Raw genomic sequence first — 24716 nt, forward strand, 5'->3', positions numbered from 1 at the left:
GATCCGAAGCTGGAGCAAGGACCCGGCTGAGGTGCGCTGTGGCAGGGGGACACTCTGTTTTTCAGAATCGAGCGCTCTCGCTTCATTGGGATTTGGGAGCACTAGTTGCCAGCCGGCCGCCGCCGCCGCCGCACATCATTTCAACGAGCGAGCCCCTGCCTCTCCTTCTCCCTCGTGGCATGTTCGCGCACAGCTCCCTCTTGAGGTACTACTAGACCTGATTGCAATAAAAATCGCCTTTGCCTTCTTTCCCTCTGCGAACCAAAACACGAGAGGGGGCGGGGAGCCGAATCGTTCTGGACTTCTGGTCGCCGGCGGCGCCCAGCGGCCCACTCCACGAGGACCAAAATTTACTCGCGCGCATCTTCCGCGGAATTTCGGAATCCTGATATTTTACTCCGCCCACCTTTTCTTGCTTGCTAGGTTTAGCCGGCTCGCTCGAAGGCCTCTGTGCGCCGCTGGCTCCCCGCTCCTCCGCTACCTGCAGGTTGGTGGTGCTTTGCTTCCTTCCAATGGCCCCAAATCATTCTCCCTCTCGCCGTTACGCTTCTGTGATGAATTTACGGTTCTGTTGTAAGACTTTCTTCTGTTTTGATCCATGGCAAGTTGCTATTTGAGAGGAGAATATTTGAGGATTTCAGCTGGGCAAGATGCAACCACTAGGACAGTTATTAGATTGCTGGACCAGCAAAATTGAGTGGTGGAAAGCATTTGCCCCTGATGAATTTTGGTTCCTTGTATTGTCAAAAACAAAACTGTGGTCATCTGCTTCTACTTTCCATCCTACATACAAAAAAATGTCTCATGTGCTGCTTTGACTGGTAGGGTTCAGTTGGCCAAAATAATTTGCACTCGTTTGCGATGGAACGCGCACAGGGTGTTTCCGGTAATGCGGCAAAACACAGGAAAACAAATTCACCTGTGCAGAGATGGAGGCCAGTCTCAACAGAAGCATCTCCCCAGAAAGGTATGGCCGGCCCAATTTGCTACCTGCCGTTTTATTTCACACCATGACTGAAGGTTTGTCATGCATTATAATGCAAATCATTTCAATCTGTCTATTCAAGTCTTCATCTCATAAATCTGCCCTTTCAAAAATGTACTGAACTTGAAAGGTGTACATTTTAAAACTCGCTTGTTTTCTTGTACTGGACGAGGTGCGCAATTGATTCTAGAATTTTTACGGTCCAACTTTAGGAATATTTGTGCAAGAACTAGAGAAATGTTGCATGCTAGGTGACATGTCCTAGAGGGGGGGAACCAGTTAAATAAATCTTCCAGAACTTCTATGAATATGGTGTATTGTCATGCATAAAACAGTGATTCGGTACATTTTCATGTCGAAATAATGTCCATTGTTTTTCAATGTATTTCATAGTCCTAAGCTATGGGCCGATGGGCCTCTTTCCTCATGAATTATGCCTTCGCAAAGGCTGTCGAGCATAGAGTTTTAGGTTAAAGCAAAAAAAAGATATGAACATTTTTATTTTGCATGCAAATAACCAGCATTCTTGAAGAACAGTGCGACATTGCATACATGCTAGCCAGATGAGTGACTTGTTAAAGACACCAGTTTAGGAGCTGAACCCTTTGGTAAGCTTGGTAGAATAGAAGTCTCTTAGATTTGTGTGATCCCCCTGGCATTTGTAATTTGAAGCCACCAGTAACTTTGAATTGATGCACAAAGCTTCGGAAGTAATCCCCTGAAGACTTATTCTTACCTTCTTAATTCAATCTCTCTCTTTTTCATTTTACTTGTGTGTTTACGGAGTTGTGGTGACATTTTAGAATGGCCTTATATTTTCACATGATGCAGCTGACCTTGATGAGATATCCAGTTCTGGAATGAAGCAAGTGTTGGAGACTTCCGTCACTGATAGTGAGAATTTGGTCTCGGATGAAACAACTACTAATGTTGTTATTGAAGTAACCACCAATAATGCTTCATCATCAGAAAATAGTTCAACTTTTGGTTCCAGTGGAACTAAAGTAGTTATAAAAGACACTGTGGAGGTAATTAGATAAAACTATTCCTCTTCTGTTGAGGTATGCCATATGCCAGACAGATTGATTTCATCATATTGTTTTTCAACCAACCTCTTTCTTCCCCTTCAAGCTTGATAGGTAAGCATTATCTTGAAGTATTCATGGATTCAGTTGTTCTTTTCCAGGTTGATGTTCCTCTTATGCGTTTTCTGAAAGGAAAGGGGTATTGATCTTATTATGTCAAATTTACCATTCATAGATGGGGATAATGCTTGGCCTTTATCTGTTAGTGTAATTTGATTCTTTGGTTTGTAGTGGATCTATCCAGAAGCAGATTGAACAGGAGACTGGAGTTAAAATTATCTTTCCATCTTCTAAGGAGGAAACACTTGTTGGTAAAATATCCCCATCTTTCCTTTCTGAAAATATGTTCAATGTTGTAAGCTGCTAGTTATTTCCAGAGCTAAGAAGTTACTTTATGATACTGCATGGAAAATTCAGTCCTCGAAGGCCAAAATGCTGAAAGTATTAGAAAAGCATCAGAAAGAATTGCAAAGGTCCTTGAGGAGGTAGATATCGACACTGCTCCAACATATGATTACTGTACATTTGTTTAGTTCACTGAATCATTATATATGTTTATATTTGGTGCTGGACTGTTGAAGTACCTTAATTGGTCTTAGTTTGGTTTTACTAACCATTTTCACGAGGTTCATGACACTGTGCCCACTGCACAACTCAAAGCTATCTGCGCTCTGCCACCGCATGTTTTGTTCCTTGCCCTATTTATTACATTTAGATCGTTGGATTGGCCCTAAGATCCCCGCTTTAACAGTAGTGGCAGACTTGTTAACCGTAGTGGCAGACTCTTGCTGATACCAGCCTTGTAATGAGACTGTGTCCATCTGGTGGTTGTACAGATGAATGTATCTACCTTCTTAAGTAGTATGATACTTTGGTTATTAATCACTCTGTACTGCTAAACTTTGTACTATGTTTCAGGCTGTTCAAAGTCCAATGCTGGATTACTCCCATTTTGTTTCTCTTCCGTTAGCAATCCACCCAGATCTTGTTGAGAAGCTGAATAACTTCCAGAGGTCAATCCTCGGGGCGTCTTCATTTAATGTAGATAGTGATAAAGATGAAAGCTTAAGCGAAGGTTCTGTGGATGAAACTGATGAAGTAGAGAGCCCTAGTGTTTCGACCAAGCTGCTAGTCCAAGAAGAGAAGTCTATCATGGTGAAAAGGGATAATAGGGGCTCCCAACCAGGTCTAAAGCTTTACTGATTTCTTTTTTCAAATACCTCATGTTTGTTCTTGGAGTTCTCTACAGTAAATACCATCAACTTATCCTCTTGATCAGTAGGAACAGTCAATGAAATGCGTATAACATCATTTGCTGAGTGAAGAAGAATGACTTAAAATTTCTAAGGGCCTATGTATATCATGAAAATTATATGAATGTGCTGCAAGTTTGGATTATGAAATTGTGGAACCAAGCAAAGGAAGGCATTCATATAGCCATATATAGCCATATCTTTTTCTAGTTAATTATAACTTACTCCCTCCGATCACCACGGCAAGAATTTAGGATCGGAGGGGTACTAAACTACTAATATAGAGGGTCATTGTGTTTATGAAGAAAGCAACATGTAGATATGTGATGTTGTGTTAGTTAAATCGTTGTCTCATGTAATGTTTTTGTCTGATGATTTTTTTGTACTCCTTGGCATGCCACACTGCATGCTGCGTGTTAACTATTGCCCTATACATTTCAAAATTGCAAAACTTCTGTTCCATTCAGGCATTGAACTGCTATTATTTATTACCTGCAGAGTTCGGCATTGACAAGTCAATATTCATTAAGCCGAAAACGTTTCACCTGACGGTTCTTATGTTGAAGTTGTGGAACAAGGATCGTTTAGCTCAGGCTTCTGATGTCCTCCAGGTATTGCCATTTCAGGAAGATATGATTTTATTAGCTGATGATAGCAAGGAATTTAATTCAAAGCCTTTCAATGCAGTCAATATCTTCCCAAGTAAATGAAGCTTTGGAAAACCGACCTGTATCCATACAACTTAGGGGTCTGGTAAGTTTTCTTTAGAGTTGGAAAGCTGTTATAATTAAGTATTTCCCATTTATATCCGTATCAGAAGCTCCTTTAGACATGACTGGTTGGAGTGTTGTACGAATAAAATTTGAGTCAAAGAATAGACCATTTCTTTTTTACTTTCTAGAGACCTCCTTCACAGTATTCTTTTTTATGGTTTTACCAAATGGAGAAGTTGATTTATTTATTTTGCGAGGAAGGTTGATTGTCTGGTGCAATAATTTTTTATAATTAAAAAGAAAATTTTGGATATTGCTGCATGGCTTTCTGGGTATTCACATTATATTACATTCCAGACATGCATGAAAGGCTCACCAGCTAGGGCCCGGGTCGTATATGCTCCAGTACTGGAAGTCGGTGGAGAAGGGCGCCTTGTACATGCTTGCAGTATCCTTTAGATTTTTTTATAGCTAATAAGCAATATGTAAGCACTGCCAGCCTGAATTCCTTTGAAGCAGTTTGTGCCTCTCCTATCATTGTCAATATTCGTTTATTCCTACGATAGAATTAAGCCAACTTTCTATGATGTTGCTTCTTTACTTACACTTTATCAGAGGTAATAACTGAAGCCTTCGTCAAATCAGGCCTAGTTCTTGAAAGGGATGCCAGACAAGAATTGAGGGTGAGTACTGCTGTACAATGTGGGGTTACTTCCTATTTACTTGACACTTTACAGCGACATATTGTTTTGGCCAAGCTAACGATCAGTTATATAGATTTAGACGGTGGTTTTGTCTACGAAAGCATACATAAATTGCAGATAGGATTTTTTGTTTTACAAACTCTAGCCCTACATATATGACATCGTGTGGCATACCGATTATTCGTTTGTCTTTTGCCCCTAAGATGCTCCATCCTGATCAAATCCAGCAGACACTTCTATTCTGCGAGTCAGTTTGACTATTGTGGGATAAACGCTATGCTTAATGCAGTTACCATTTTGTTGCATTTCTGTTTTCTAAAAGTCGTTGATTTATATTGTTTTCAATGATTAAATCCAATACTGTGTAAATTTAATCATGGGAATTTTCCGTGTCATCTGGTGCTAATTTTGCCTTCTTTCGCCAATGCAGTTGCACGCAACCATAATGAATGTGCGCCACAGGAAGAGGTGAAAGCAACAAACCATTTTCCTGCATTGTAATGTGCTTTTCTTTCCATGTTCAGTTATCTTACCTCGTTTGCATTGTTTCACCACAGCAAGAAACGGGATCGAAGAAACGACTCGATCGATGCTCGGAATATATTCAGACAATACGGGGAACATGAATGGGGCGAATATCCCATTCCTGCAGTGCACCTTTCACAGAGGTTCAAGTTCGACGAGAGTGGATACTACCATTGCTGTTCCTCGATTCCCTTGCCCGAGGCGACACAAACAAAGTGAGTTCTGTCATTCCGTGTGTTTCGACACAATTAATGCTGTATGCAAAACTACTAGCACCTAAAGTCTATCAATCTCCCTTAGGACTCGTATGATGTTAGTGTTCTGTCATGGAGTCTTTGTTGGTTTTTGCCGTGTGGTCTGCTTCTGTTGTCCTGAACATCATGCATGCTGAGAGCTGGTGGATGTGCCATCGCTAGTTCTCTGCACTTTCCAGATCTTGTATCAATCTGTGTCTCGTTTATTTCTGAATGTGAACTGTTGTCAATTTCTCTTGTAGTCGTAGACCTTCAATCCTATGTGACGTTGATGAAGTTCTGAGACCACCGGCCTACTGGTTATAGTTATAGAGATCTTTTGTTCTCTGTTCAATCAGTTTCGATTCCTTTTGTCGGTCTTGTGCTTCCTGTCTCACAAATAGCCAAGGGTGAAAGTGCGTGCGAAAAGCAGCTCTGGTTCTTCCCAAAATTTCTGTCCAAATCCGGAGGATATGGTGCGTCGGTTACGTGAGTGAACACTGCAAACCTAAATACGCGGTGTTGAGTCCGTGCATTTATCCGCCAATCTTCCTGCCAATTATCGTTCTCTCTCTCAAATAAAAATAAAAATACTGGCAACTATTTACAATATACTTACCTGTCAATTGAAGCTGGTGGCCGTCCGGTCCGATCGATCGCGACCACAGCAAATGCCGCTGGTGCCTCACTTCAACCCAAAGTGGAAGACAAGCTCATGTCAGGCGTGTTGTGACGGAGTTGAAACCCACTTTGGCACTGCGCCAGAGCTAAATTATGCCGCCGGCGAGAAAGCGCCTTTCTGATGGATCTTATTGCTGCTGTTGCTTTCCACTTCCTGTGCCACACACAAACACTGCAGGTGCTGCTACCCTAGTCCGTATCAATCACCACAGCCACAGGGATGTAATCTTGAGATGAAGATGGCTCGTCCGCTCACTACTTATTTTACTTCTTTCAAGACCCGAAACCACATGATGACATAACGCCGGCCATCATCGAGATAAACGTAGTGTTTTTGTTTCGGTCCTTTTAGAACTTTGTTACTAGGGAGTAGATTATAATCTGATTTACCAAACAGAATGACAGCGCTGTACGTTGTATTACGCAACAACCAATCCCTTAAATCAGTGAGCACAATATGAGTCTAGACTTGGTGCGCTCGACAATAACTTCCATTTTGTATTCTTGTACTCAGGCATAGCCCTCTTTGTTACCCGGCCGGATCGTGGCCTCAGCAGTGCAAAGCTACTTATTTGCGTGTCCACCCTAAAACGAAAACTGATTCCATTTTCATTTTTCAGCTTAGCTCCTAACATAACATGGTACGTGAAGATTTGCTTTCCGAATGAAGATTTCCAAATTCAAGTGTGTGCGTGCAGCCCGTGCTTGTCGTGTGACACCCCCAGCTGGCAATTAATCGTCCCCCGTTATGACGCCTGCATCAGCAATTCCATCATCTCCCATCTCCCATACGGCCTTATATACAACCGTCAGCTCCTACACTGATCAGCCACGCCAAGGGCTCATCATAATTTCCGCGTACGTGTAACCAGCCTGCGAGGACTGATCAGCCACGCCAAGGGCGGCGAGCTAGGCATCCATCCATCCATCCACATGGCGAAGCTTGCTCTCGGGCACCTCCGCGAGGCAGCCGAGCCCGGCTGCGCCCGCGCCGTGCTCGCCGAGGCCGTGCTCACCTTCCTCTTCGTCTTCTCCGGCGTCGCCTCCGCCATGGCCGCCGGGAAGCTGGGCGGCGGCGCGGACACGATCATGGGCCTGACGGCGGTGGCTTCGGCCCACGCGATGGCGGTGGCCGTGATGGTCTCGGCGGGCCTCCACGTCTCCGGCGGCCACATCAACCCGGCCGTCACGCTGGGCCTGGCGGCCGGCGGCCACATCACGCTCTTCCGCTCCGCCCTCTACGTGCCTGCCCAGCTGCTCGGCTCCTCCCTCGCCTGCCTCCTCCTCTCCTTCCTCTCCGGCTCCGGCGCCGGCGCTCCACCAATCCCCGTGCACGCGCTGGCCGCCGGCGTGGGCGCCGCGCAGGGGCTGCTGTGGGAGGCCACGCTCACCTTCTCGCTCCTCTTCGCCGTCTACGCCACCGTCGTCGACCCGGCCCGCACCGTGGGGAACCTCGGCCCGCTCCTCGTGGGCCTCGTCGTCGGCGCCAACGCGCTGGCTGGTGGGCCGTTCTCTGGCGCGTCCATGAACCCGGCGCGCTCGTTTGGGCCTGCGCTGGTGACGGGAGAGTGGGCTGGGCACTGGGTCTACTGGGTCGGCCCGATGATCGGTGGGCTGCTTGCTGGGCTTGTTTACGACGGGGTGTTCATGGTCCGGCCAGGCCATCAGCAGCTTCCAACAGACGACGCGGAGTTCTGATGTTTAAATTCCCTGGGGAAAATAGTTCGAAAACTTTAGAAAATAAAAATAATTCGATCTTTTGAGAAGTTATTTGTGTAAGTATGTTTGTTGCTGGGTGCTCCGTAGTACATGCTCCATCCATTTCTCGTTGACGTATTTTATTTGACAATGCTTTAACCAATGAAAACTCTATTGATATGTGTTTTTCATACATGAAATTATATTAATAGATTCCTCTTTAAAAGTTCTTTCTAAAAGTCATGGTTTCGTATCATATAAGTTACATGTTAATAGAGTAATTTTTGATCAAAAACTTGTTTTAACGAAACAAAATACGTCAATCTTTGTGAAAAGCAGGGAGTAAGATTCAAGCATTTCTAACAGCGCTGATAGCAATTTGTATCTCGCATGCAAAAAAAGGAAACGACAATTTATATCGTTAAGAGCATTTCCAACAGCATATCTATATTTGGCGTACCAAAAACTGTAGGAGAAAGAGAAAATTTGACTAACCAACGTGTGTCCAACTATCATAGCATACCCAAAATTAAATACCCATAAGAGAATATTCTTATTCGATGTTTTCTTCTTTTTTTCCCTTTTTCAAATACCCCTCTCCTTTCTCCCTGTCGTATCCCAAGTAGCTAGCAGCGGAGGCCCTCCTCGATCCAAATCGGCGCCAGAGCAGGAGATGGCGCGCGGGAGGGTGACGTCAGTGTCGCGCGGCGGCGCTCCGCTCGCGGGGGCTACAGCTCGGCGTCTCCTAGGGCGGCACCGTTGTCGGGAAGAGGAGGAGTGGCAGCGGAGGAAGACCGGCGGGGGTGCGGAGCGGGCTGGGCTGCGGCGGCAGCGACTGGGCGCCTGGGCGCCCGTGGTGGCACTGGACCGCGGGGAGGGCGTGGGCAGGAGGGGGGCTGGGCTGCGGCGGCAGGCGCTGGGCCGCGGCGGTGCGGGACCGTGGCGGAGGTCGCAGTGGAGCGGGGTCGAGCGGCGCGGAGCTGCGGCGGCGGGGGACGGAGTGGGCAACGACGGCGGCAACAAAGCCATCACGCGCCATGGCTGGACCTTCGGCTTCGAGCAGCGCACGTCACGAGGCTGGCGGGGGCAGCGGTGGTGTCGGGGGAAGAAGAGGAGCGTCAGGTGCAGTTGGGAGGTTGCCGGCGGGCTCCATCGCCGGCGTCGAGGCGAATTCCGGCGGCGGGCAGTGGACAAGGGATGAATCGGAGGTGAAGTTTCAGGCGGTTGGGTTCCCGCAGCGTTTTGGGTCTTCTCTGGGTAGAAGCCCATAGTTTAGCCCCCGATACCCTACCAAAAAAAATATGGAGATCCAACAAATATGGGTATGCTATTGTAGTTTGTTTTTGGGCAAAATACCCATATTGACAGATTTTGGGTATTCCGAGCAAATATGGGTAGGTATGCTGTTGAAGATTCCATGTTGAAAAAATGCCTTCTCTGATGATCGTCGATTGATAAGAAGTTTGCAGCGTTTGTAGGGTCCAATTTAATATCCTGGAATGCACACAAGCAGGCCACAATGTCTAGATCCAGCACTGAAGCAGAATATAAGGCGTTGGCAAATGCAACAGCTAAAGTTATTTGGGTACAAACCTTGCTTGGTGACCATGTCTTTGGTGTGACAAATTGGAGCTACATATCTTTCAGGTGAATTCCATCTTTCATGGAAGGACGTAACATACAGAGGTGGATTATCACTTTGTTCGTGAATGAGTAGCTCAGAAAGTTTTGGATATTTGGTTCATCACTTTTGAAGATCAAGTTGCAGATAGTTTCACTAACGTTCCAGTGGTTAGACGTAATCTTAACTTGGACAAGTTGTGCTTGAGGGGGATGTTAAACGTGCCTATCTTCCTATCTCTTCTATATTGTTGAAACCGACTTCAGTAGAGATATGATTAGCCTCCCTAACCAAATTGTGGTTAACGCAGACTGCAAGTGGTAATGGTGTTGTTATAATTTGTTCAACCTATTTGAAGGCTGAGAGAGGTGGCTAACCTGCACAGCAGCTTGCTGCTCTTCTCTCTCTGGCAGCTCGACTCCACGGGGGGCACACGACTGCCTCTTCTAGGGCAGGATAGGTACAAGACCTGTTGGGTCATATGGACCAATAGAAGATGGGCTTCCGCCCAATTACCATTCAACACTCCCCCTCAAGAGGGGTGATAGATATCTGTCATTCCTTCTCTCAAAGAAAAAAATCTCATCATTCCCATCTTGTCACAAGCTAGATTGCACTCTCTAGTCCCCAATCCTTTTGTTAAGCAATCTGCAATCTGCTGTCATGTGCTCACATGTTCTATCTGGATAATCCCAGCATCTAACTTTTCTTTGATGAAGAATCTATCAATTTCCACATGTTTCGTTCTGTTGCTGACTTATTGTCACACCACACATTTGGACAGCCATTCTTCAATACCTTCAACTCACTCAACAGATTTCTTACCCACAACACCTCACTTAGTCCTTGAGACATTGCTCTATATTCAGCTTCTGCTGTTGATCTGGACAGAACCGCTTGCTTTTTGCTTCTCCATGATACTAACTTCCCACCAACAAAGACACAATTACCATATGGGCCAATAGAAGATGGGCTTCAGCCCAATTACCATTCAACACTATTAATATACGCCACGCGGCCCCCTAGTTGATAACGCTCACATAGTGTTTACAGGGCATTTATCTCCTCCTCCCACCCTCCCCCGCCGAGATCCAGATCCCATCCAAATTCTGGATCTGGAGCGGCTGCAGATGGATGCACGCGGTGGCGAGAGCATGGTGCGAAGAGCGCCTTGGTGGGTCCCGTGCAAAGGGTCTACCACCATGGGTCCTCCGCGGCGGAACTCAAGGTGCTCCTCCCTCCCCACTTTCCTCTTTTGACCTAGAGGCATCTTGGTCTTCTTCTAATTCCATTTTAAGAAAATACCCCTTTTCCCACCTAGCCACCAACAGGAGTACAAGCTCCGCATGAAGCACACCGAGGGGAATTACCCGCTCTACGCCATCAGTTTCAACTTCATAGATAGCCGTTACTACAACGTCTTCGCCACAGTCGGCACCAACCGCGTAAGCGCTGTTCAAATTACTCACTCACTCGAGCTTTGCTCTTCAGATGTAGTTTTAGGGGGGAAAATACGAAATGCGCAACAGGTTTTCAATTATATCTGATCAAAAGTTGCAATTTGGTGGAAATTGATCATATATCTTGCAGGTGACAATTTATCGTGGCCTCCCGGACGGTAACTTGGCTCTTCTGCAAGCATACAATGATGAAGATGTAAGCCCCGTTGGAATCTTTATTGTCTTCAATTTCTTATATCAGTTTGACAGTGTATTTTCTCTTATGCGGTGAATTCTACATCTCGTTTCAGAAGGATGAGGAATTCTTCACTCTGAGTTGGGCTGCTGACCTTGTCGGATCACCGCTACTAGTAGCAGCAGGAAACAATGGGATCATTCAAGTCATCAATTGCGGTACCGGGAAGTTACTCAAGGTCCAAATAGTGCTAAAATTCTACTTTGTTATTGTTGTGTACCTGGATCAAGTCTCATTGAGCATTAGTCTATGATTGAGCTGCTTAGTTGATGTCCTTCCTAAAAATAATTGCAGAATTGCATATTAGATAAATGTTGGTTTGTGAAGGACATTTGGAAAGTTGCTATGATCAAGAAATGGTGTGTCTGTTCTTATTTTGTAGCTACTAAACTGTATTTGTCTTCCACAGAGTAATGCTTTAGTACGTCTAGCTTGGTGAAAATATTTATAGCCTAGTAGATCTATTCTTGTGAGATACTCATGAAATGGGCTTACCAGTTATTCATGATCCTAAACTAAGGATTAAAGATTGGTATGAGTTTCTTATTTCTGCCGACACAATTTTGCAGACTTTGGTTGGCCATGGTGGTTCTATATATGAGATAAGAACACATCCACGGAATCCTTCACTCATCATTTCTGCAAGCAAGGTTGGCAGATAATAATCTGGTGTGAAGATGGATATACCCTTATTTTTCATTTTCTGATGCAACTCATATGACATTGTATAGGACGAATCAGTTAGGCTATGGAATGTCCACACAGGGATCTGCATTTTGATTTTTGCTGGATTAGCAGGTCACCAGAATGCAGTATTGAGTGTGGTAAGTTGCTTCTGCCTTCTAGCGTGACCTCATTCATTATTACTTACTTGACAGTGCCCTGAATATAGCCATCTCGTAGCTTCTGATATTACCTTACAATTAGCTCTACTACAGTTGACCTTCATCATAATTACATCATATTAGGAAGAAAAGCGTTGATCATCACATTTTGGCTGCAGGACTTCCACCCTTATGATATGCACCACATTGCCAGTTGTGGCATGGATAACACTATTAAAATCTGGTCAATGAAAGGTTAGTGAACCATTTCAATGTAGCTTCCTATATACATCTGCTTACTGCCTATCACTGACACAATTTGTTAATGTTGTCATAGAATTTTGGCCATATGTTGAGAAATCCTTTACATGGGCTGACCTTCCATCAAAATTTCCTACAAAATATGTCCAGTTGCCGGTATCTTAAGTACCCGTTGTCTTTGAATTCGTTCCAAAGTACTCGTATTTCTTAACCCCCTCCCCCCCCCCCCCCCCCCCCTGACATCATATAAACCCGATTATCTCCTTACAGCTCATGAGTGCTGTGGTGCATTCTCACTTCGTAGACTGTACTAGGTGGCTTGGTGATTTCATCCTATCAAAGGTAAAATTCACATTCTTTAAAATATACTACTAGTTGGTGCAAATACAATGTTAGAATATGTATATGCTATTGTGCAAATTTTCAGAATATACCTGGAACTAATATCATACATGGGCTGACATGTACTGAGTGTGGTTACCACATGTTTTTGCTAATGCTCATTTGGTTACTTTGTGAAGGATTATAAAGCAGCTGACATGTACTGCCTTGATCTTGCAGGGTGTTGATAATGAAATTGTGCTGTGGCAGCCAAAAATAAATGGCGAAAATCCTATCGAGCTGGTATAATTTAACTTCTACAGAATTATAGTCCTTAGCACATTATGAAATTGAGTTACTTTTTTCTCAGTGACCCTGACAATATGATATGCCTTCCTCTCAAGCAATACAATTCTCTTTTCATACGCAGAGTATCATCAATGTCCTTCAGAAGTACCCTGTGCCAAACTCTGACATTTTGTTTGTCAAATTCTCATGTGATTTTCACTTCAGTCACTTAGCAATAGGTAAAATTTGCTATTAACACTGTTTGCTGATGAATTATTTCTGTAAGTTATTCCCTCTGATCCTAAATTCTTGTCATGGTTTTCGTTCAAATTTGTACTAAAACCACGACAAGAATTTAGGATCGGAGGGAGTATTTTTTATTGAATTTATCATTATCTTATAAATTCTGTACATGCTAAGTTTCTGAAGATAGCCATATTTATATAATTGTTTTCTACAATATTCTGCCATTTTTTCTGTGTAAGACCAATTCATCTACATAAATGTGTTTTGATCTAAATAATTTAAAAAATAAAATAAAATTCTTGTGGTTAATCGTTTGCTTGGTTAAACAGGCAACCGTGAAGGCAAAATCTATGTCTGGGAAGTACAAGCGAGCCCACCTGTTCTAGTTGCTGAGTAAGTTTATCCCCAACTAGTTGAGCTACTCTCATCCTCTGCATGTGGTGGTGGTGCTAGGTACTAACTCTTATACTTCTGCATCTGAACACTCTCGTAATTTCCAGGCTGAGTAACCGTCAATGTAAAGAGATAATAAGACATACTGCAATGTCGTTTGATGGAAGGTACTTACCACATCCTGGTCTCCATGATCACTCTACCATGTTTTAAGATTCTTCTATTCTGATGGACATAGCTTCTCCTGTGTGTAGTAATGAGCAGAAGCACCTTTTATTTCTTCCTTAAATCTGATTTTGGCCTTGGATACATCAGAACAGTGACACACTTCTTTTTTGCCTTCTTCAGCATGATCCTTGCCTGCTCCCAAGACGGCAGCATATACCGCTGGGACAAAGTGCGTCCCTCGGTTTACGAAATGTTGAAGCAGCAAAAAAACACAACACTGTCTCGCCTGTGATGGAATTAAACAACATAATAATTATTGAACTGAACGATTTTCTTTGATCTTTCAAGTTAGGATGTTGCCTATATCATGTACTGTGATGGAACTAAACTTAAATAATTGTTGGTACCTTTGGTTTATCATGATTTGGTTGCGCATCCAGCATCCTCATTAATTAATCCTCTATAGCATCACTGAAGCTGCCTGGATTTCTGAACTGCACCTGTTGCTGCCTTGCTTTCCTGGTTAAACTGGTACTACTACTAACTAGTAAGAGGTACCCAAAACCAAAAGAAACACCTTTTTGTGAGAGAGAAAAATAGGAAAAGGCCATGTAGTAAAATCTGCATGATCCTGATGCTTGAATGAAAAAAAATGCATGATTCTAGTACTGGTTTCTCTGTGGCCGGTTGCATACTTGCATGCTGTCTCCATGGCCCGTTTGCAACACATAGATTTATTTTCCCAAGAACTTTTGAGGAAAATTATCACGAAGCCTTTTTTATCTCTGCGGAAATTGGAGTTAAAAAAACCGTATGTTCCAAACGGGATCTTATTAACATGTTCATGAAAAAAAAAACTAACGTCTCTCTGTCAATTTATATACCTGTGGCCTGCGTCTCCATTGGCCGGAGCCGGCGAGAGCATGCAGCGCTTGGGCGTCGTTCTCCTTTTTGGAGGAGGTGCCGTTGCGGAGCTCCCCTTGTTTCACCGCGGCCAGCTCTCCAGCTCTCCAGCTCTCCAGGTGAAATCTCCGGTTCCGGTTAATACTTCCGGAGTTCCGGAGCGGGCGACGGCGGCATCTGCATTTTTTTTTTAGGGGTGACGGCGGCATCTGCAACTGCGTATGCGTCCTTTGCGGGGCGGCGCAGGATCGCGGACCGATCCACCGGGATCACCCTGGCCCATAGAAAATTGCTTAATTAACAGCCCAAACCCGGCGCCCTCGTTCAGGCCCGCGCTTGTCACCGGAGATTGGGCTGCGTCACTGGGTCCACTGGGTCGCTTGCTGGGCTCGTGAACGAGGGGATGTTCATGGCTCGGCCTGGCCATCAGCCGCTTCCCTGGAGGGAATAAGTCCATTTATGTAAGGCGTCGTAATCTGGCATACTCCGTGCATCCCTGCATTCATTGCATCTCCACCGGACAATTCACATCCAACGCCAGGGATACCATACATGGTAAAGTTGCAAGTAAACGCCCGCAGCCACTGTGTTAATCATGTTAATTTGTCAAACACCCCTCCGATGGCCGCAAGTCTCCTAATTCCAACCAGCGTGCGAGTTTCCCCATCCCTCCACTGCTCCGACGATCCTCGGCACGGTGGCCAACAGCAGCGACGTGCAGTGTCCGTCTGCATGTCTGGAGGCAGCGGCCGGAGTGCCGGACCATGTTCCAGAGTCAGTTGACCACATCTCGATGATACCGGCTGCGGCGGTGACCCGCGTTGGTGGTCTGCCGGACGATCCCGTCGACGGAGACCCGCAGAGAATCATGGAGACGGAGGTTTGCTAACTCTCAGCATGCTATTCTGGCGACGACGACCATCACATCCCTTTGTACATGTGCGATTCTTCTTCTTGGTTGTGCTCCTGGCCCCTGCCCAGATTTGATCTCCTACGGTGGACTACAATTCTCCTTTTCGGGTTTGTGTACCTAGACGTAGCTTTACAATGTGACTGCTATGTAGTTAGTGAATGGGTTGGGGAATGGAAATTTCAGAAACAAATTAATTTTGTTTTGCCTTGTTCTGGTTGCTGAATGTACTTCTGACGTGCCGCTCTACTTTGAGGTGTTCCTGTAATTTACTTGATACGTGCTACAGGTGCTAGCCATCTCGAACTGATGAATCAATGAGCTCACTAACAAAGTTGTTAGCACATAAAGTTCTTTCAGGTGCTAGTTGTTGCGATTCAGAGATTTCTGAATGCTCTTTAATGCTATGGAAAAATTCTCTTATGTGCAAGCTTCTGCCACTGCTTGCATTAAAATGCCATTTCGTTCAGCAAATAAAACAAAGACCATGACTAATAACTAATCAGGCTACATTGTACTCACTCTGTTTCTAAATACTTGTCGTGGTTTTAGTGAGGGAGTAGTTCACTGCAAAAGAAAAAGGGAAGTTATATGTGCTGCTCATGTTCCAGAGTTTCTTTCCTTCACTGGTAAACAAGGACATGGTGATACTGCAAGCTTCCAAAACTGATAGAACTATTTTGCTTCTTCCCACCGAGCATCAGTTTGTGGCATATGCCAATCCCTTGTACGATCACGCATTCCGACGATCCTCTACATGCCGTCAAATTTAGCAAAGAATCAATTCAGATGCAAAGGGTTGAAGGTGATTAAACGTATCCTTGATTTATTGATGCCTGCATTAGCCGAATGACTGCTCATATTGGCTAAGTCTTGATCTTGTCCCCGGCCCACTGGCTCCGCCATCGAGAAAAATTGACAGCATCCGCTGCTCTTGGTCCCTGCTCGCCGGCCCTTCCTCAACATCCATCGTCGAGGCTAGCAAGGCTTCACTGCTCATCGAGTCAGAGGTGATTTGAGACTGGGTACCTCCAGGACAACAAGCAAGTCGCTGTTGTTGGCCACCATGTCGAGGATCGTCGAAGCAGAGGATGGGGGAAACTAGTACGCTGGTTGGAATTAGGAGACTTGCAGCTAGCGGAGGGGTGTTTGACAAATTAACATGATTAATGCAGTGGCTGCGGGCGTTTACTTGTAAATTTACCATGTATGGTATCCCTGGCGTTGGATGTGGATTGTCCGGTGGATATGCAGTGGATGCAGGGATGCACGGAGTTGCCAGATGCACAGGATACGATGCCTTTATGTAATTCAGTATCGATCACATCGCGATAACTTTAGACTGGAGTATCATTCTTCCGTCGCTTTCTTCTTGAGATATTTTTGTAAAAATGGCCTGTTATTCATGATATGCTGTCATGTATTGATACATTATCTATGAAATTTTCCCATTAAGAAGAAACCATTCCATTAAACTGCTGGTTTGGTTTGATCAGGATGTAATCTGGATGCCTAGGCATGATTTTTGGATTGGGTTGGTTGGTTTGGTGCCGTAGAGTTTGCTATTGGATTGAGTTAGCAGTGGTTTGGATTCTAAACCATTACTGAGTATTCTTTATGTGCTTACATATGTCAACATCAGAAAAGGGTAATGAGAGTTTAGAGGTAGTTTGTTATGGTATTAGACAATTTAGTCTCAATCCTTGGTTTAGTGTGTGGCGGCCATCTTCGATCTCCCAGCCGAGAAGGCGCCTGGGCCGGACGGCTTCATCGGCAGCTTCTTCCGGGCTTGCTGGGAGACCATCAAGGACGATCTCAAGCTCGCCATCGACGGGATGGCCGACTCCGGTGGGTGCATCTTGGGTCTGATCAACTCCGCCAATGTGATCCTGCTGCCTAAGAAAGAGGTGTCCCTAGGCATTGGGGATTATAGGCCTATTAGCCTAATTCATAGCCTCGCGAAAATCTTCTCCAAGCTCATGTCCCGTCGGCTCGCTCCTCTTCTTCCATCAATTGTGTCTGTCAACCAGTCGGCCTTCGTCAAGAAGCGGTGTATTCACGACAATTTCGTCCTTGTTCAAGGGATCATCCGGGATATGCAGAAGAAGGGGGAGGCGGGCTGCTTCCTCAAGCTTGGTATCTCCAAGGCTTTCGACTCGGTGTCTTGGCCCTTCCTGCTGGAGCTACTCGGTGTGTTGGGCTTTGAGCCCAAATGGCGCCAATGGGTGTGTATGCTCCTCTCTTCGGCCTCCTCCCGAATCCTCCTTAATGGGATCCCTGGCCCCTGTATACAGCACGCCCGCGGTCTTCGGCAGGGGGACCCTTCTCCCCGATGCTGTTCATCCTGGCCATCGATCCCCTCCACCACATTCTGAGGAGAGCTGCCGATTTGGGAATCCTCCATCCCTTTTGGGATGGCCATGTGCGTGTACAGGTCTCCCTCTACGTGGACGATGCCGGAATCTTCACTTGCCCTGAAGCCGATGATCTCGCTGCCATCAATAGGCTGTTGCGGCTCTTCGGAGACGCCTCTGGCCTCAGGACCAACTTGGATAAATCTGAGCTCTTCCCAATCGGGTGCTCCGAGGCGCAGGCCCTTGACGCTCTGCATGCTTTCTCGGCCAAGCAGGGAACTCTTCCCCTGCAAGTATCCCGGGCTTCCCCTTCACTCGGCTAGGCTCAAGGCGGTGGCTTTCCAGCCCCTCATCGACAAGATCGGCTCCCGGCTCGCGGGCTGGAAGGGTAGGCATTTCACTCGTGCAAGCCGGGTGACACCGGCCAAGTCAGTGCTTGCGTCGATGGTCACCTACCATCTCACGGCGTTCTCCATTCCCCTGGGCGTCCTCAAGCAAATAAACAAACTGATGCGCACCTTCATTTGGATGAGGCAGGAGAGGCCAGGGCAGGCGCCTTCCTCACTCTCGCTGGTCAACTGGAGTACTGTCTGCAGGCCGCTATCCCTCGGTGGTTTGGGAATCCCTGACCTCGCCAAGTTCGATCAGGCACTAAGGCTTCGCTGGCCTTGGTTCTCTTGGGCCGACCCAGGTAGGCCTTGGATTGGCCTCTCGTCTCCCTGCACGTCGGCGGACATGGATCTCTTCCGGGCCTCCACTTGGATCCAGCTGGGCGATGGTGCCAAGACCCTCTTCTGGCATGATCCTTGGCTGCCCGATGGCGCCATCGCCAGTGCTAGATGGCCTCGGCTCTATGCCATCGCCACCAGAAAGCTGTTGGAGATATGCCCTAGAGGTAATCATGTGATGATGTTATTTCCTATGTATTCATGAGTTATTGTTATTGTCCTTGAACATCATCACTGATATGTATCAATAAATACGTGATTTGTTTGTGAGAGTATGTATTCTATGATGATTGTTCTAATGGTCCCTGGTCATTGAGGTTATGCGGACACATAACCTAGACTAGCAATGTGAATCAGTATGATGACTATGTTTCACAAGTCATAGGGCAAGGTGTTGCCGACTGATAGCATGGACTCGACAATGAGATTGTTGAGTCGGACAGACCCGCACTGAGACATAACGAGATGCCTGTCATTTGTTAGTCTCAATTACGATGTATATGCCAGTTCTAGACCTGAGGTCATCGCATGAGCTTGAAATGTGAATCGGCCTACTTAGGGGTTGCCAAACGCTACTCCGTAACTAGGTGGTTATAAAGGTAGCTTTCGGGTTTGCTGAGAAGCATGCTGCGAGTCATGGTTGATCAAGATGGGATTTGCCCTTCCTGTTCGGAGAGATATCTCTGGGCTCTCTCGAGTGATCAGATTCGGAAAGCATGGCCATGCGACTTGGGTTAAGTGTTAACCCGTTCGGGAATCTGTATCACAGGAACGAGAAGAGAGTCGAGCTATCCACAAGGATGACAAGCACTCGCCTTGAGCTCGACACACATATCGTGAGGCAAAAGGAATGTTGCATATGACACATTGTATGGTTCGTCAATATACCTTGTGGTTACTTGAGAGTTGGCACGTGCTGCTAGGCGCCGCTACCAACTATCGACTTGAGTCGGTGCCAGTGGACGAGTAAGGTGTTACTCGGGCCCACAATCCGAGCTCGTAGTCATGTCCGACTGACTGCAAACCTGAAGGGTCACACGCTTAAGGGGTGGGAACCGAGTTGGATCGGATTCAACCCGTATCGGGCTTAGACTCCTAACGGGCCTCAAGTGTTGAGCCCACTAGGGACGTCTATATAAGCGGAGGAGACCAACCCGTCTAGGGTTACACCAGTCCAGACGTGAGTTAGACTCGGCCGTCACACCTCCACGCCCAAAGCCTTGCGATCAGATCTAGCAGTCCGCCGCACGGAGTTCCTCCCTGTACGTGTGGATACCTCGGAGGCGCTGCACCTGCGGCGCTTGGACAAACTGTTCGTGGGATCGGCGAGGAGGAGCAGGCTGTTCGACTACTCGGCATCGACGCGCTACATCGACTCTACTTCCGCTTCGGGTCTGTGCGTCTAGTGGTAATCTCGTGATCCATTATCTACAGCATTGATCCGGGCGAAAGCGGTAGAAATTTTATTTTGTGCTAGCGTAGCATACCGCGTTCCCCAACAAAAGCAACGTTCGGTTCAGAAAGAGCTATAGAGCAACAATTGGATCCGCTCCCTTCAACGCATTGCCACATCTCAGGAGCTCTCCGACTTCGTCGACCTTTGGGGCCTCATCGCTGGGGTGAATCTCACGGATGCGGCGGATACTATCTCCTGGCGTTGGTCCTCCTCGGGTTCCTACTCGGCCGCGTCGGCCTACAAGGCGCGATTCGTCGGCTCGATCCCCCCTTTTGCGACGGCCAAGATCTGGAAGGCCCACGCGGAACCGAAGATCAAGTTCTTTGCCTGGATGGTTCTGCATGGGAAGATCCTCACGACGGACAATCTGGCCACCAGGGGTTGGCCACACTCTCCGATTTGCTCCCTTTGTCAGGCCCATCCGGAGACGATCGCCCACCTCTTCCGCGAATGCTCCTTCACGACCGAGGTGTGGAACCTCATCAAGCTCTGGAGCAATGACGACTTGCCGGCCCCCACATCACCACCTTCAATTGATGCTTACTGGGACTCCCTAATCCGCGGCAAACCCCTCGCCGAGAGGCGCGCGATGAGCGACAGGCTCCTTTATGCGTGGTGGGGTGTTTGGAAGGAAAGGAATCGGCGTGTGTTCCGGAACGCGGTCTTGCCCGCGCTTCAGGTGGCGCACTTGATTTGGGAGGACATTCGTAGCCGGCTTAGAGCGTGTTCCTCTGATCCGGGAGATTAGGCTTTTGTTCCTTCTTTTTCTTTTCCTTTCTTTTCTTTCCTTTTCTCTCTTCTGTTTCTCTGAGTTCCACCTTAGAACTCTTTGTACAGTTCTATTCCTTCTAATCGAATGACGGAGATCGACTGTCTTTTCCTCAAAAAAAAAACTTAAGATGAAATCTATTCCCTATCTGGTTGCTGGAAAATCACAAGAGATTAGCCTAGAAAAGATAACGGAAGTCAGGATGGAAAGGGTGAGATGTTCTATAGAAGTCAATTCCCATCCTAATGGTGAGAGTTGAACTCTCAACTCTCATGCACAATTCCTTCCTAAGTTATCACTCTTATATCAAGCAAACAACACTTTACTTTATACTTTATCTCTTCCAAAATATAAGACATATATGCTTTTTTAACTATCAAACTTTATAAAACTTGACCAAGCTTATATCGAAAGATATTAATATCTACTATCACAAACCAATATACTATGAATATATATATCACGATAGATCTAGCGATTTTGACTGACACCGTATATGTTGATATTATTTGCCACAAGTTTGATTAAATTTTAGAAAGTTTGACAACAACAAAAGTTGCACGCTTATATTTCAGAACAAAAGCGTGTCTCACATATTTTTTTTATGAAAAAGTCGGTTGATTCCGTCGTTCGATTAGATAGAAAGAAATAATTGTACAAAGTGCCCTAAGCGTGTCTCACGATCACTAAGCTCCCGTTCTCTTTCGTAGATCCGACAGTCAAAAATGCAGGTGACTTGAGAGGGTTAGGATTGTGGTCAGTTTTACTTTTACTGTCCTGAAATCCCTCCTAGGCTTCAACCCACGCTGTTAAGTAGTTGTGCGCTGTGGCTAGCTAGCAAGTCGTGCAGTAAGAAGTCCAAACCTACGTAATCATGACGGGTCTCACAGACGGAGAAGGTGAGTGTGAGGGACGACTCTTAACATGCCGGCCAAGGTCGTCGCCGCTTAACCATATTTCCCCTTCCCGGCGGAGAGCGACGCGCCCCGGCTGATCGTCAACTCAACCCTATACTGCATCCGTGGTCGAGACATTTCGTTTCAATAATGCCACATACAAATACACACTACAGTAGTAGTTAGCAATATACATCACCTCTCGCTGTTCTTTTTAATCCATCCAAGGTCCAAGGAAACTGTCAGGATATGCTAAACTGCTCGTGGAAGCAGGAAGCAGCAGTTGGCGCTCGTGGCTGCCATTGGCTGCCCGGCGCGCTCTGATGTCCCACCTCTCGCCAGGGACCGACAACGCAGACGAGCCTTGCGACAGCAAGCCAAGTAGCCAGTTTTATTTTCGTCCTGACCACAATAATTCCAATCTTTGCCACGAAATTCATGCATGCATGGAAGAGTTCTTTTTTGTCTTTTGCATAGTACTTGCACATTGCTGAGCTGACGTTGTAAGAAACTCATTGTGCAGCCATTAGTGGTTTTAAAAATGCGCAAGGAGTGTGCATTCTCATTTGAATTTCATACCAGTTTGAATTCTTTGGGTAATTATTTAAAATGCCGGAAATTGCCATTTGAATTTCTGAATACCTGCGAATGCCAGCATTTTCTTGTTAGCGCTGGCTACTGGCCCTACAGGTCTGTTCCCGTAATTCTTATCTGTAGGTAGCCAGAACCTTATTCCAGACATCAAGGATGTCTTAGGATACGATAAATTGCTCGTGATGACGGGGAGCAGCAGTTGGCGCCCGGCGACGCCATTGGCAACCTGGGGCGTTCTGATGTGTAGAAAATGCCAGGGACCGACAACGCAGCCGACCCGTGCGTGGGCAAGCAAATTATTGGCAAGTACTCCACGTATGAACTGCTACTGGTCTGCTAGTATGAACTCCTAAAAAACCGAAGTGCTAATTCAACTAGCCCGGCCGATTCAGAGGGCAGGTGTGGGCGTGTATTTTTCATTTTGCATTTACCTTTTCAGCTAAAGCGATTGAGTCCGTCCGCGGCCATGGGAAAATAGTTAATTTTGGAGCCTAACCGGCATGGATTAATAAAGAATATCTTCGGGGAAAAATGGATTAATAAAGAATAAACTGATTTGATATTTTTATGTCATGGGGGCAGTTACATCTATGTCACCAAATTGCATGTCATGAACCTTTAAGTTGCAGAAGATGTCGTGTCCCATTTTACAAATGTCCAAGTAACACCTAAAACCGCTAAAAAGATTTAAAAAAACAATATGAAAATGCTCAATTTCGGTCAGATAAGAATCAATGCTAACTACTAAGTCAATCTGGGGAATAAGAATTTCTTGACAGACTTATACATAAAATTTCCTTCAAAAGGATCCAGTTTTCTAGTTCAACAGAAGTCCATTTTCCGCTTCAACTAAGATATTTAAGTTTCATCCATGCAAGTGTCGAAACATCTACTCCCTCCGTCTCAAATCCACGTCACTTATTTCGGGACGGAGGGAGTAGTATAGTTACTTCCACGAGGACATTGATTAACAGAGCGGGGGTGATTTCGAACACATGGCGGTCTGGTGGACACAACAGATGAATAATAGGGGGGGGGGGGGGTGGAAATCGAGGTAAATCAAAGAAAAATAAGAATAATGTATTGCAAATTTAGAGAGAGAAAAACAGAATTTCCTTACAAAATTTAGGGAAATAATCGCAAGTCTGAAGGACAATAAGAACACATCAGCAGAAGATAGCAATGGACAATCAAGAACATTCCAAACAAAATGAAAAAATAACTAAGAAAAAACTTCAAATTCTATTGAACGCAATTCAATGGGTTTACCAAACTAATAACGAAATTTATGTGTGTTTAATATTCTTAGATCCTCAGTATTTTGCCTGAACCTTCTTTTCTCTTTGTATTTTAATTTTCCCCCCGATGACCTGACTACCATGCGTACGAAACATCCACAATGTTGTTGTCAGAACTATTTTTGGTGGGCAAGACTTAGTTTGCAGTTGTTGAATCGTGTTGTGTTTTATAGTCTATTGTGAAATAATGGCTATGAAATCATTAAAAAGTGGGTTACTCCGTAGTTAAATGGTAAAAGTTGGATTATTAGTTTTTATACAATGGAAGCTGGACTAGCGATTATGATAATGAGAACTGCACTATCATAACCCATCGCAACGTGAAAGGCAGCCTGAATTTATATGGCTTTGACATCTGAGGGACAGAAAACCCGTTGGATATATACTGCGTGCATCCGGATTTGTAAGTCTTGTGCGTATTGATCAACTAAATGTTTGTAGATTTTTTTATTTCGAAAAGGAGGTTGAAAACCCCGGCCTCCGCATCAAAATGATGCAAACTTTCTAGTCAATTGATGGGTTGCCTAAGAACACAGCACCAATGACAGCTAGTATTTACCCAGAAAAAAAAAGAATAGAAGATAGAGAACTCGACTGGACGCGCTGCAATCCTCGATCGACAGATAAGCTCGCTTGGCGTTTTTGTCAGGAATGGATATCAGAGCAAGGGCCCCTCGCCGTCACGTCTGCCGGCTCGCCGTCTCGTTTGTCCGATGCTATAGCCAGCACAATCTTACGAGTAGCTTAACAGATCTTGCGAGCCGCTTGAACTGGCGCCACATTCGCAGGTTGCATTTTTCCCGTGCAATTGGCACGACATGATGGCCTACAGGTAGTTTTGAGATAAGAGTTCAAGACTCAAGTGTGGCCAAAACTACTTCACGCCCACACCATCAAATGGTGTTCAAATCGGCACGATCGAACAGAAGTATACACGTACGTGAGGTCGTGAGCCGTTGGAGAAAGGCATTGCTTCAGTGATGCAGTTCTGTTTGCATATCATCCAAAAAACGAAGGAATCTTTTGACAAGTGGCCACACTTCAGGACAGTAAACCTAATTAAGCTCAGCTCTTTATTTTTAATTGAGTGTGAATATGTCTGACACACCTGACT

The 24716-nt window shown here is 45.6% G+C and overlaps 3 protein-coding genes and 1 long non-coding RNA gene across 11 annotated transcripts; 3 read left to right on the forward strand and 1 right to left on the reverse strand.

Moving 5' to 3' along the window:
* The first annotated feature begins 12 nt into the window (after positions 1-12).
* LOC100837554 (activating signal cointegrator 1 complex subunit 1) lies at positions 13-5733 on the forward strand. Of its 3 annotated transcripts, none has more exons than XM_014899053.2 (14): positions 43-205; positions 424-487; positions 826-967; positions 1817-2013; positions 2172-2209; positions 2302-2381; positions 2488-2555; positions 2989-3256; positions 3822-3934; positions 4011-4076; positions 4394-4484; positions 4652-4719; positions 5171-5208; positions 5298-5733. In XM_014899053.2, exons 1-14 carry the CDS (start codon positions 180-182, stop codon positions 5482-5484), a joined length of 1446 nt encoding a protein of 481 aa, XP_014754539.1. In that variant the 5' UTR covers positions 43-179; the 3' UTR covers positions 5485-5733. The 3 variants fall into 3 exon arrangements, with proteins under 3 accessions (XP_024315456.1, XP_014754539.1, XP_024315457.1); XM_024459689.1 differs by having other exon boundaries at positions 127-205; positions 833-967; XM_024459688.1 differs by lacking the exon at positions 424-487 and having other exon boundaries at positions 13-205.
* Positions 5734-6705: 972 nt separating this feature from the next.
* On the forward strand, positions 6706-8088 carry LOC100844557 (probable aquaporin TIP4-3). The gene has a single exon (XM_003565962.4). The coding sequence runs from the start codon at positions 7113-7115 to the stop codon at positions 7875-7877; it is 765 nt and encodes a 254-aa protein (XP_003566010.1). The 5' UTR covers positions 6706-7112; the 3' UTR covers positions 7878-8088.
* Positions 8089-9090: 1002 nt separating this feature from the next.
* On the forward strand, positions 9091-14117 carry LOC100838165 (polycomb group protein FIE2). 5 transcript variants are annotated; one of them, XM_024459699.1, is made up of 15 exons: positions 9091-9524; positions 10543-10726; positions 10820-10943; positions 11089-11154; positions 11249-11371; positions 11763-11843; positions 11925-12017; positions 12197-12272; positions 12355-12434; positions 12549-12620; positions 12840-12902; positions 13030-13126; positions 13463-13526; positions 13634-13693; positions 13875-14117. In XM_024459699.1, exons 2-15 carry the CDS (start codon positions 10629-10631, stop codon positions 13984-13986), a joined length of 1209 nt encoding a protein of 402 aa, XP_024315467.1. In that variant the 5' UTR covers positions 9091-9524; positions 10543-10628; the 3' UTR covers positions 13987-14117. The 5 variants fall into 5 exon arrangements, with proteins under 5 accessions (XP_024315467.1, XP_024315466.1, XP_024315465.1 ...); XM_024459698.1 differs by having other exon boundaries at positions 10552-10726; XM_024459697.1 differs by having other exon boundaries at positions 9091-9271; positions 9347-10726.
* Positions 13865-14781, reverse strand: LOC106866200. 2 transcript variants are annotated; one of them, XR_001406150.2, is made up of 3 exons: positions 14579-14781; positions 14102-14468; positions 13865-13980 (listed from the first exon to the last, which is right to left on the reverse strand). It is a non-coding gene; the product is annotated as an uncharacterized LOC106866200 (long non-coding RNA). The 2 variants fall into 2 exon arrangements; XR_002963632.1 differs by having other exon boundaries at positions 14102-14479.
* Between the last annotated feature and the right edge of the window lie 9935 nt (positions 14782-24716).

The sequence above is a fragment of the Brachypodium distachyon genome, chromosome 2 (assembly GCF_000005505.3).
Source record: "Brachypodium distachyon strain Bd21 chromosome 2, Brachypodium_distachyon_v3.0, whole genome shotgun sequence".
Taxonomy (NCBI): Eukaryota; Viridiplantae; Streptophyta; class Magnoliopsida; order Poales; family Poaceae; genus Brachypodium; species Brachypodium distachyon.

Excerpts from the sequence above, each read along its gene's own strand:
- LOC100838165 (XM_024459699.1), top strand. The coding sequence starts at position 10,629 with ATGGATGCACGCGGTGGCGAGAGCATGGTGCGAAGAGCGCCTTGGTGG. Across the intron at positions 12,621-12,839 it reads GTGATTTCATCCTATCAAAG|GGTGTTGATAATGAAATTGT; the intron begins GTAAAATTCACA and ends TTGATCTTGCAG. Across the intron at positions 13,694-13,874 it reads GCAATGTCGTTTGATGGAAG|CATGATCCTTGCCTGCTCCC; the intron begins GTACTTACCACA and ends TGCCTTCTTCAG.
- LOC100837554 (XM_014899053.2), top strand. The coding sequence starts at position 180 with ATGTTCGCGCACAGCTCCCTCTTGAG. Across the intron at positions 2,014-2,171 it reads TTATAAAAGACACTGTGGAG|GTTGATGTTCCTCTTATGCG; the intron begins GTAATTAGATAA and ends GTTCTTTTCCAG. Across the intron at positions 3,257-3,821 it reads TAATAGGGGCTCCCAACCAG|AGTTCGGCATTGACAAGTCA; the intron begins GTCTAAAGCTTT and ends TATTACCTGCAG.
- LOC100844557 (XM_003565962.4), top strand. The coding sequence starts at position 7,113 with ATGGCGAAGCTTGCTCTCGGGCACCTCCGCGAGGCAGCCGAGCCCGGC.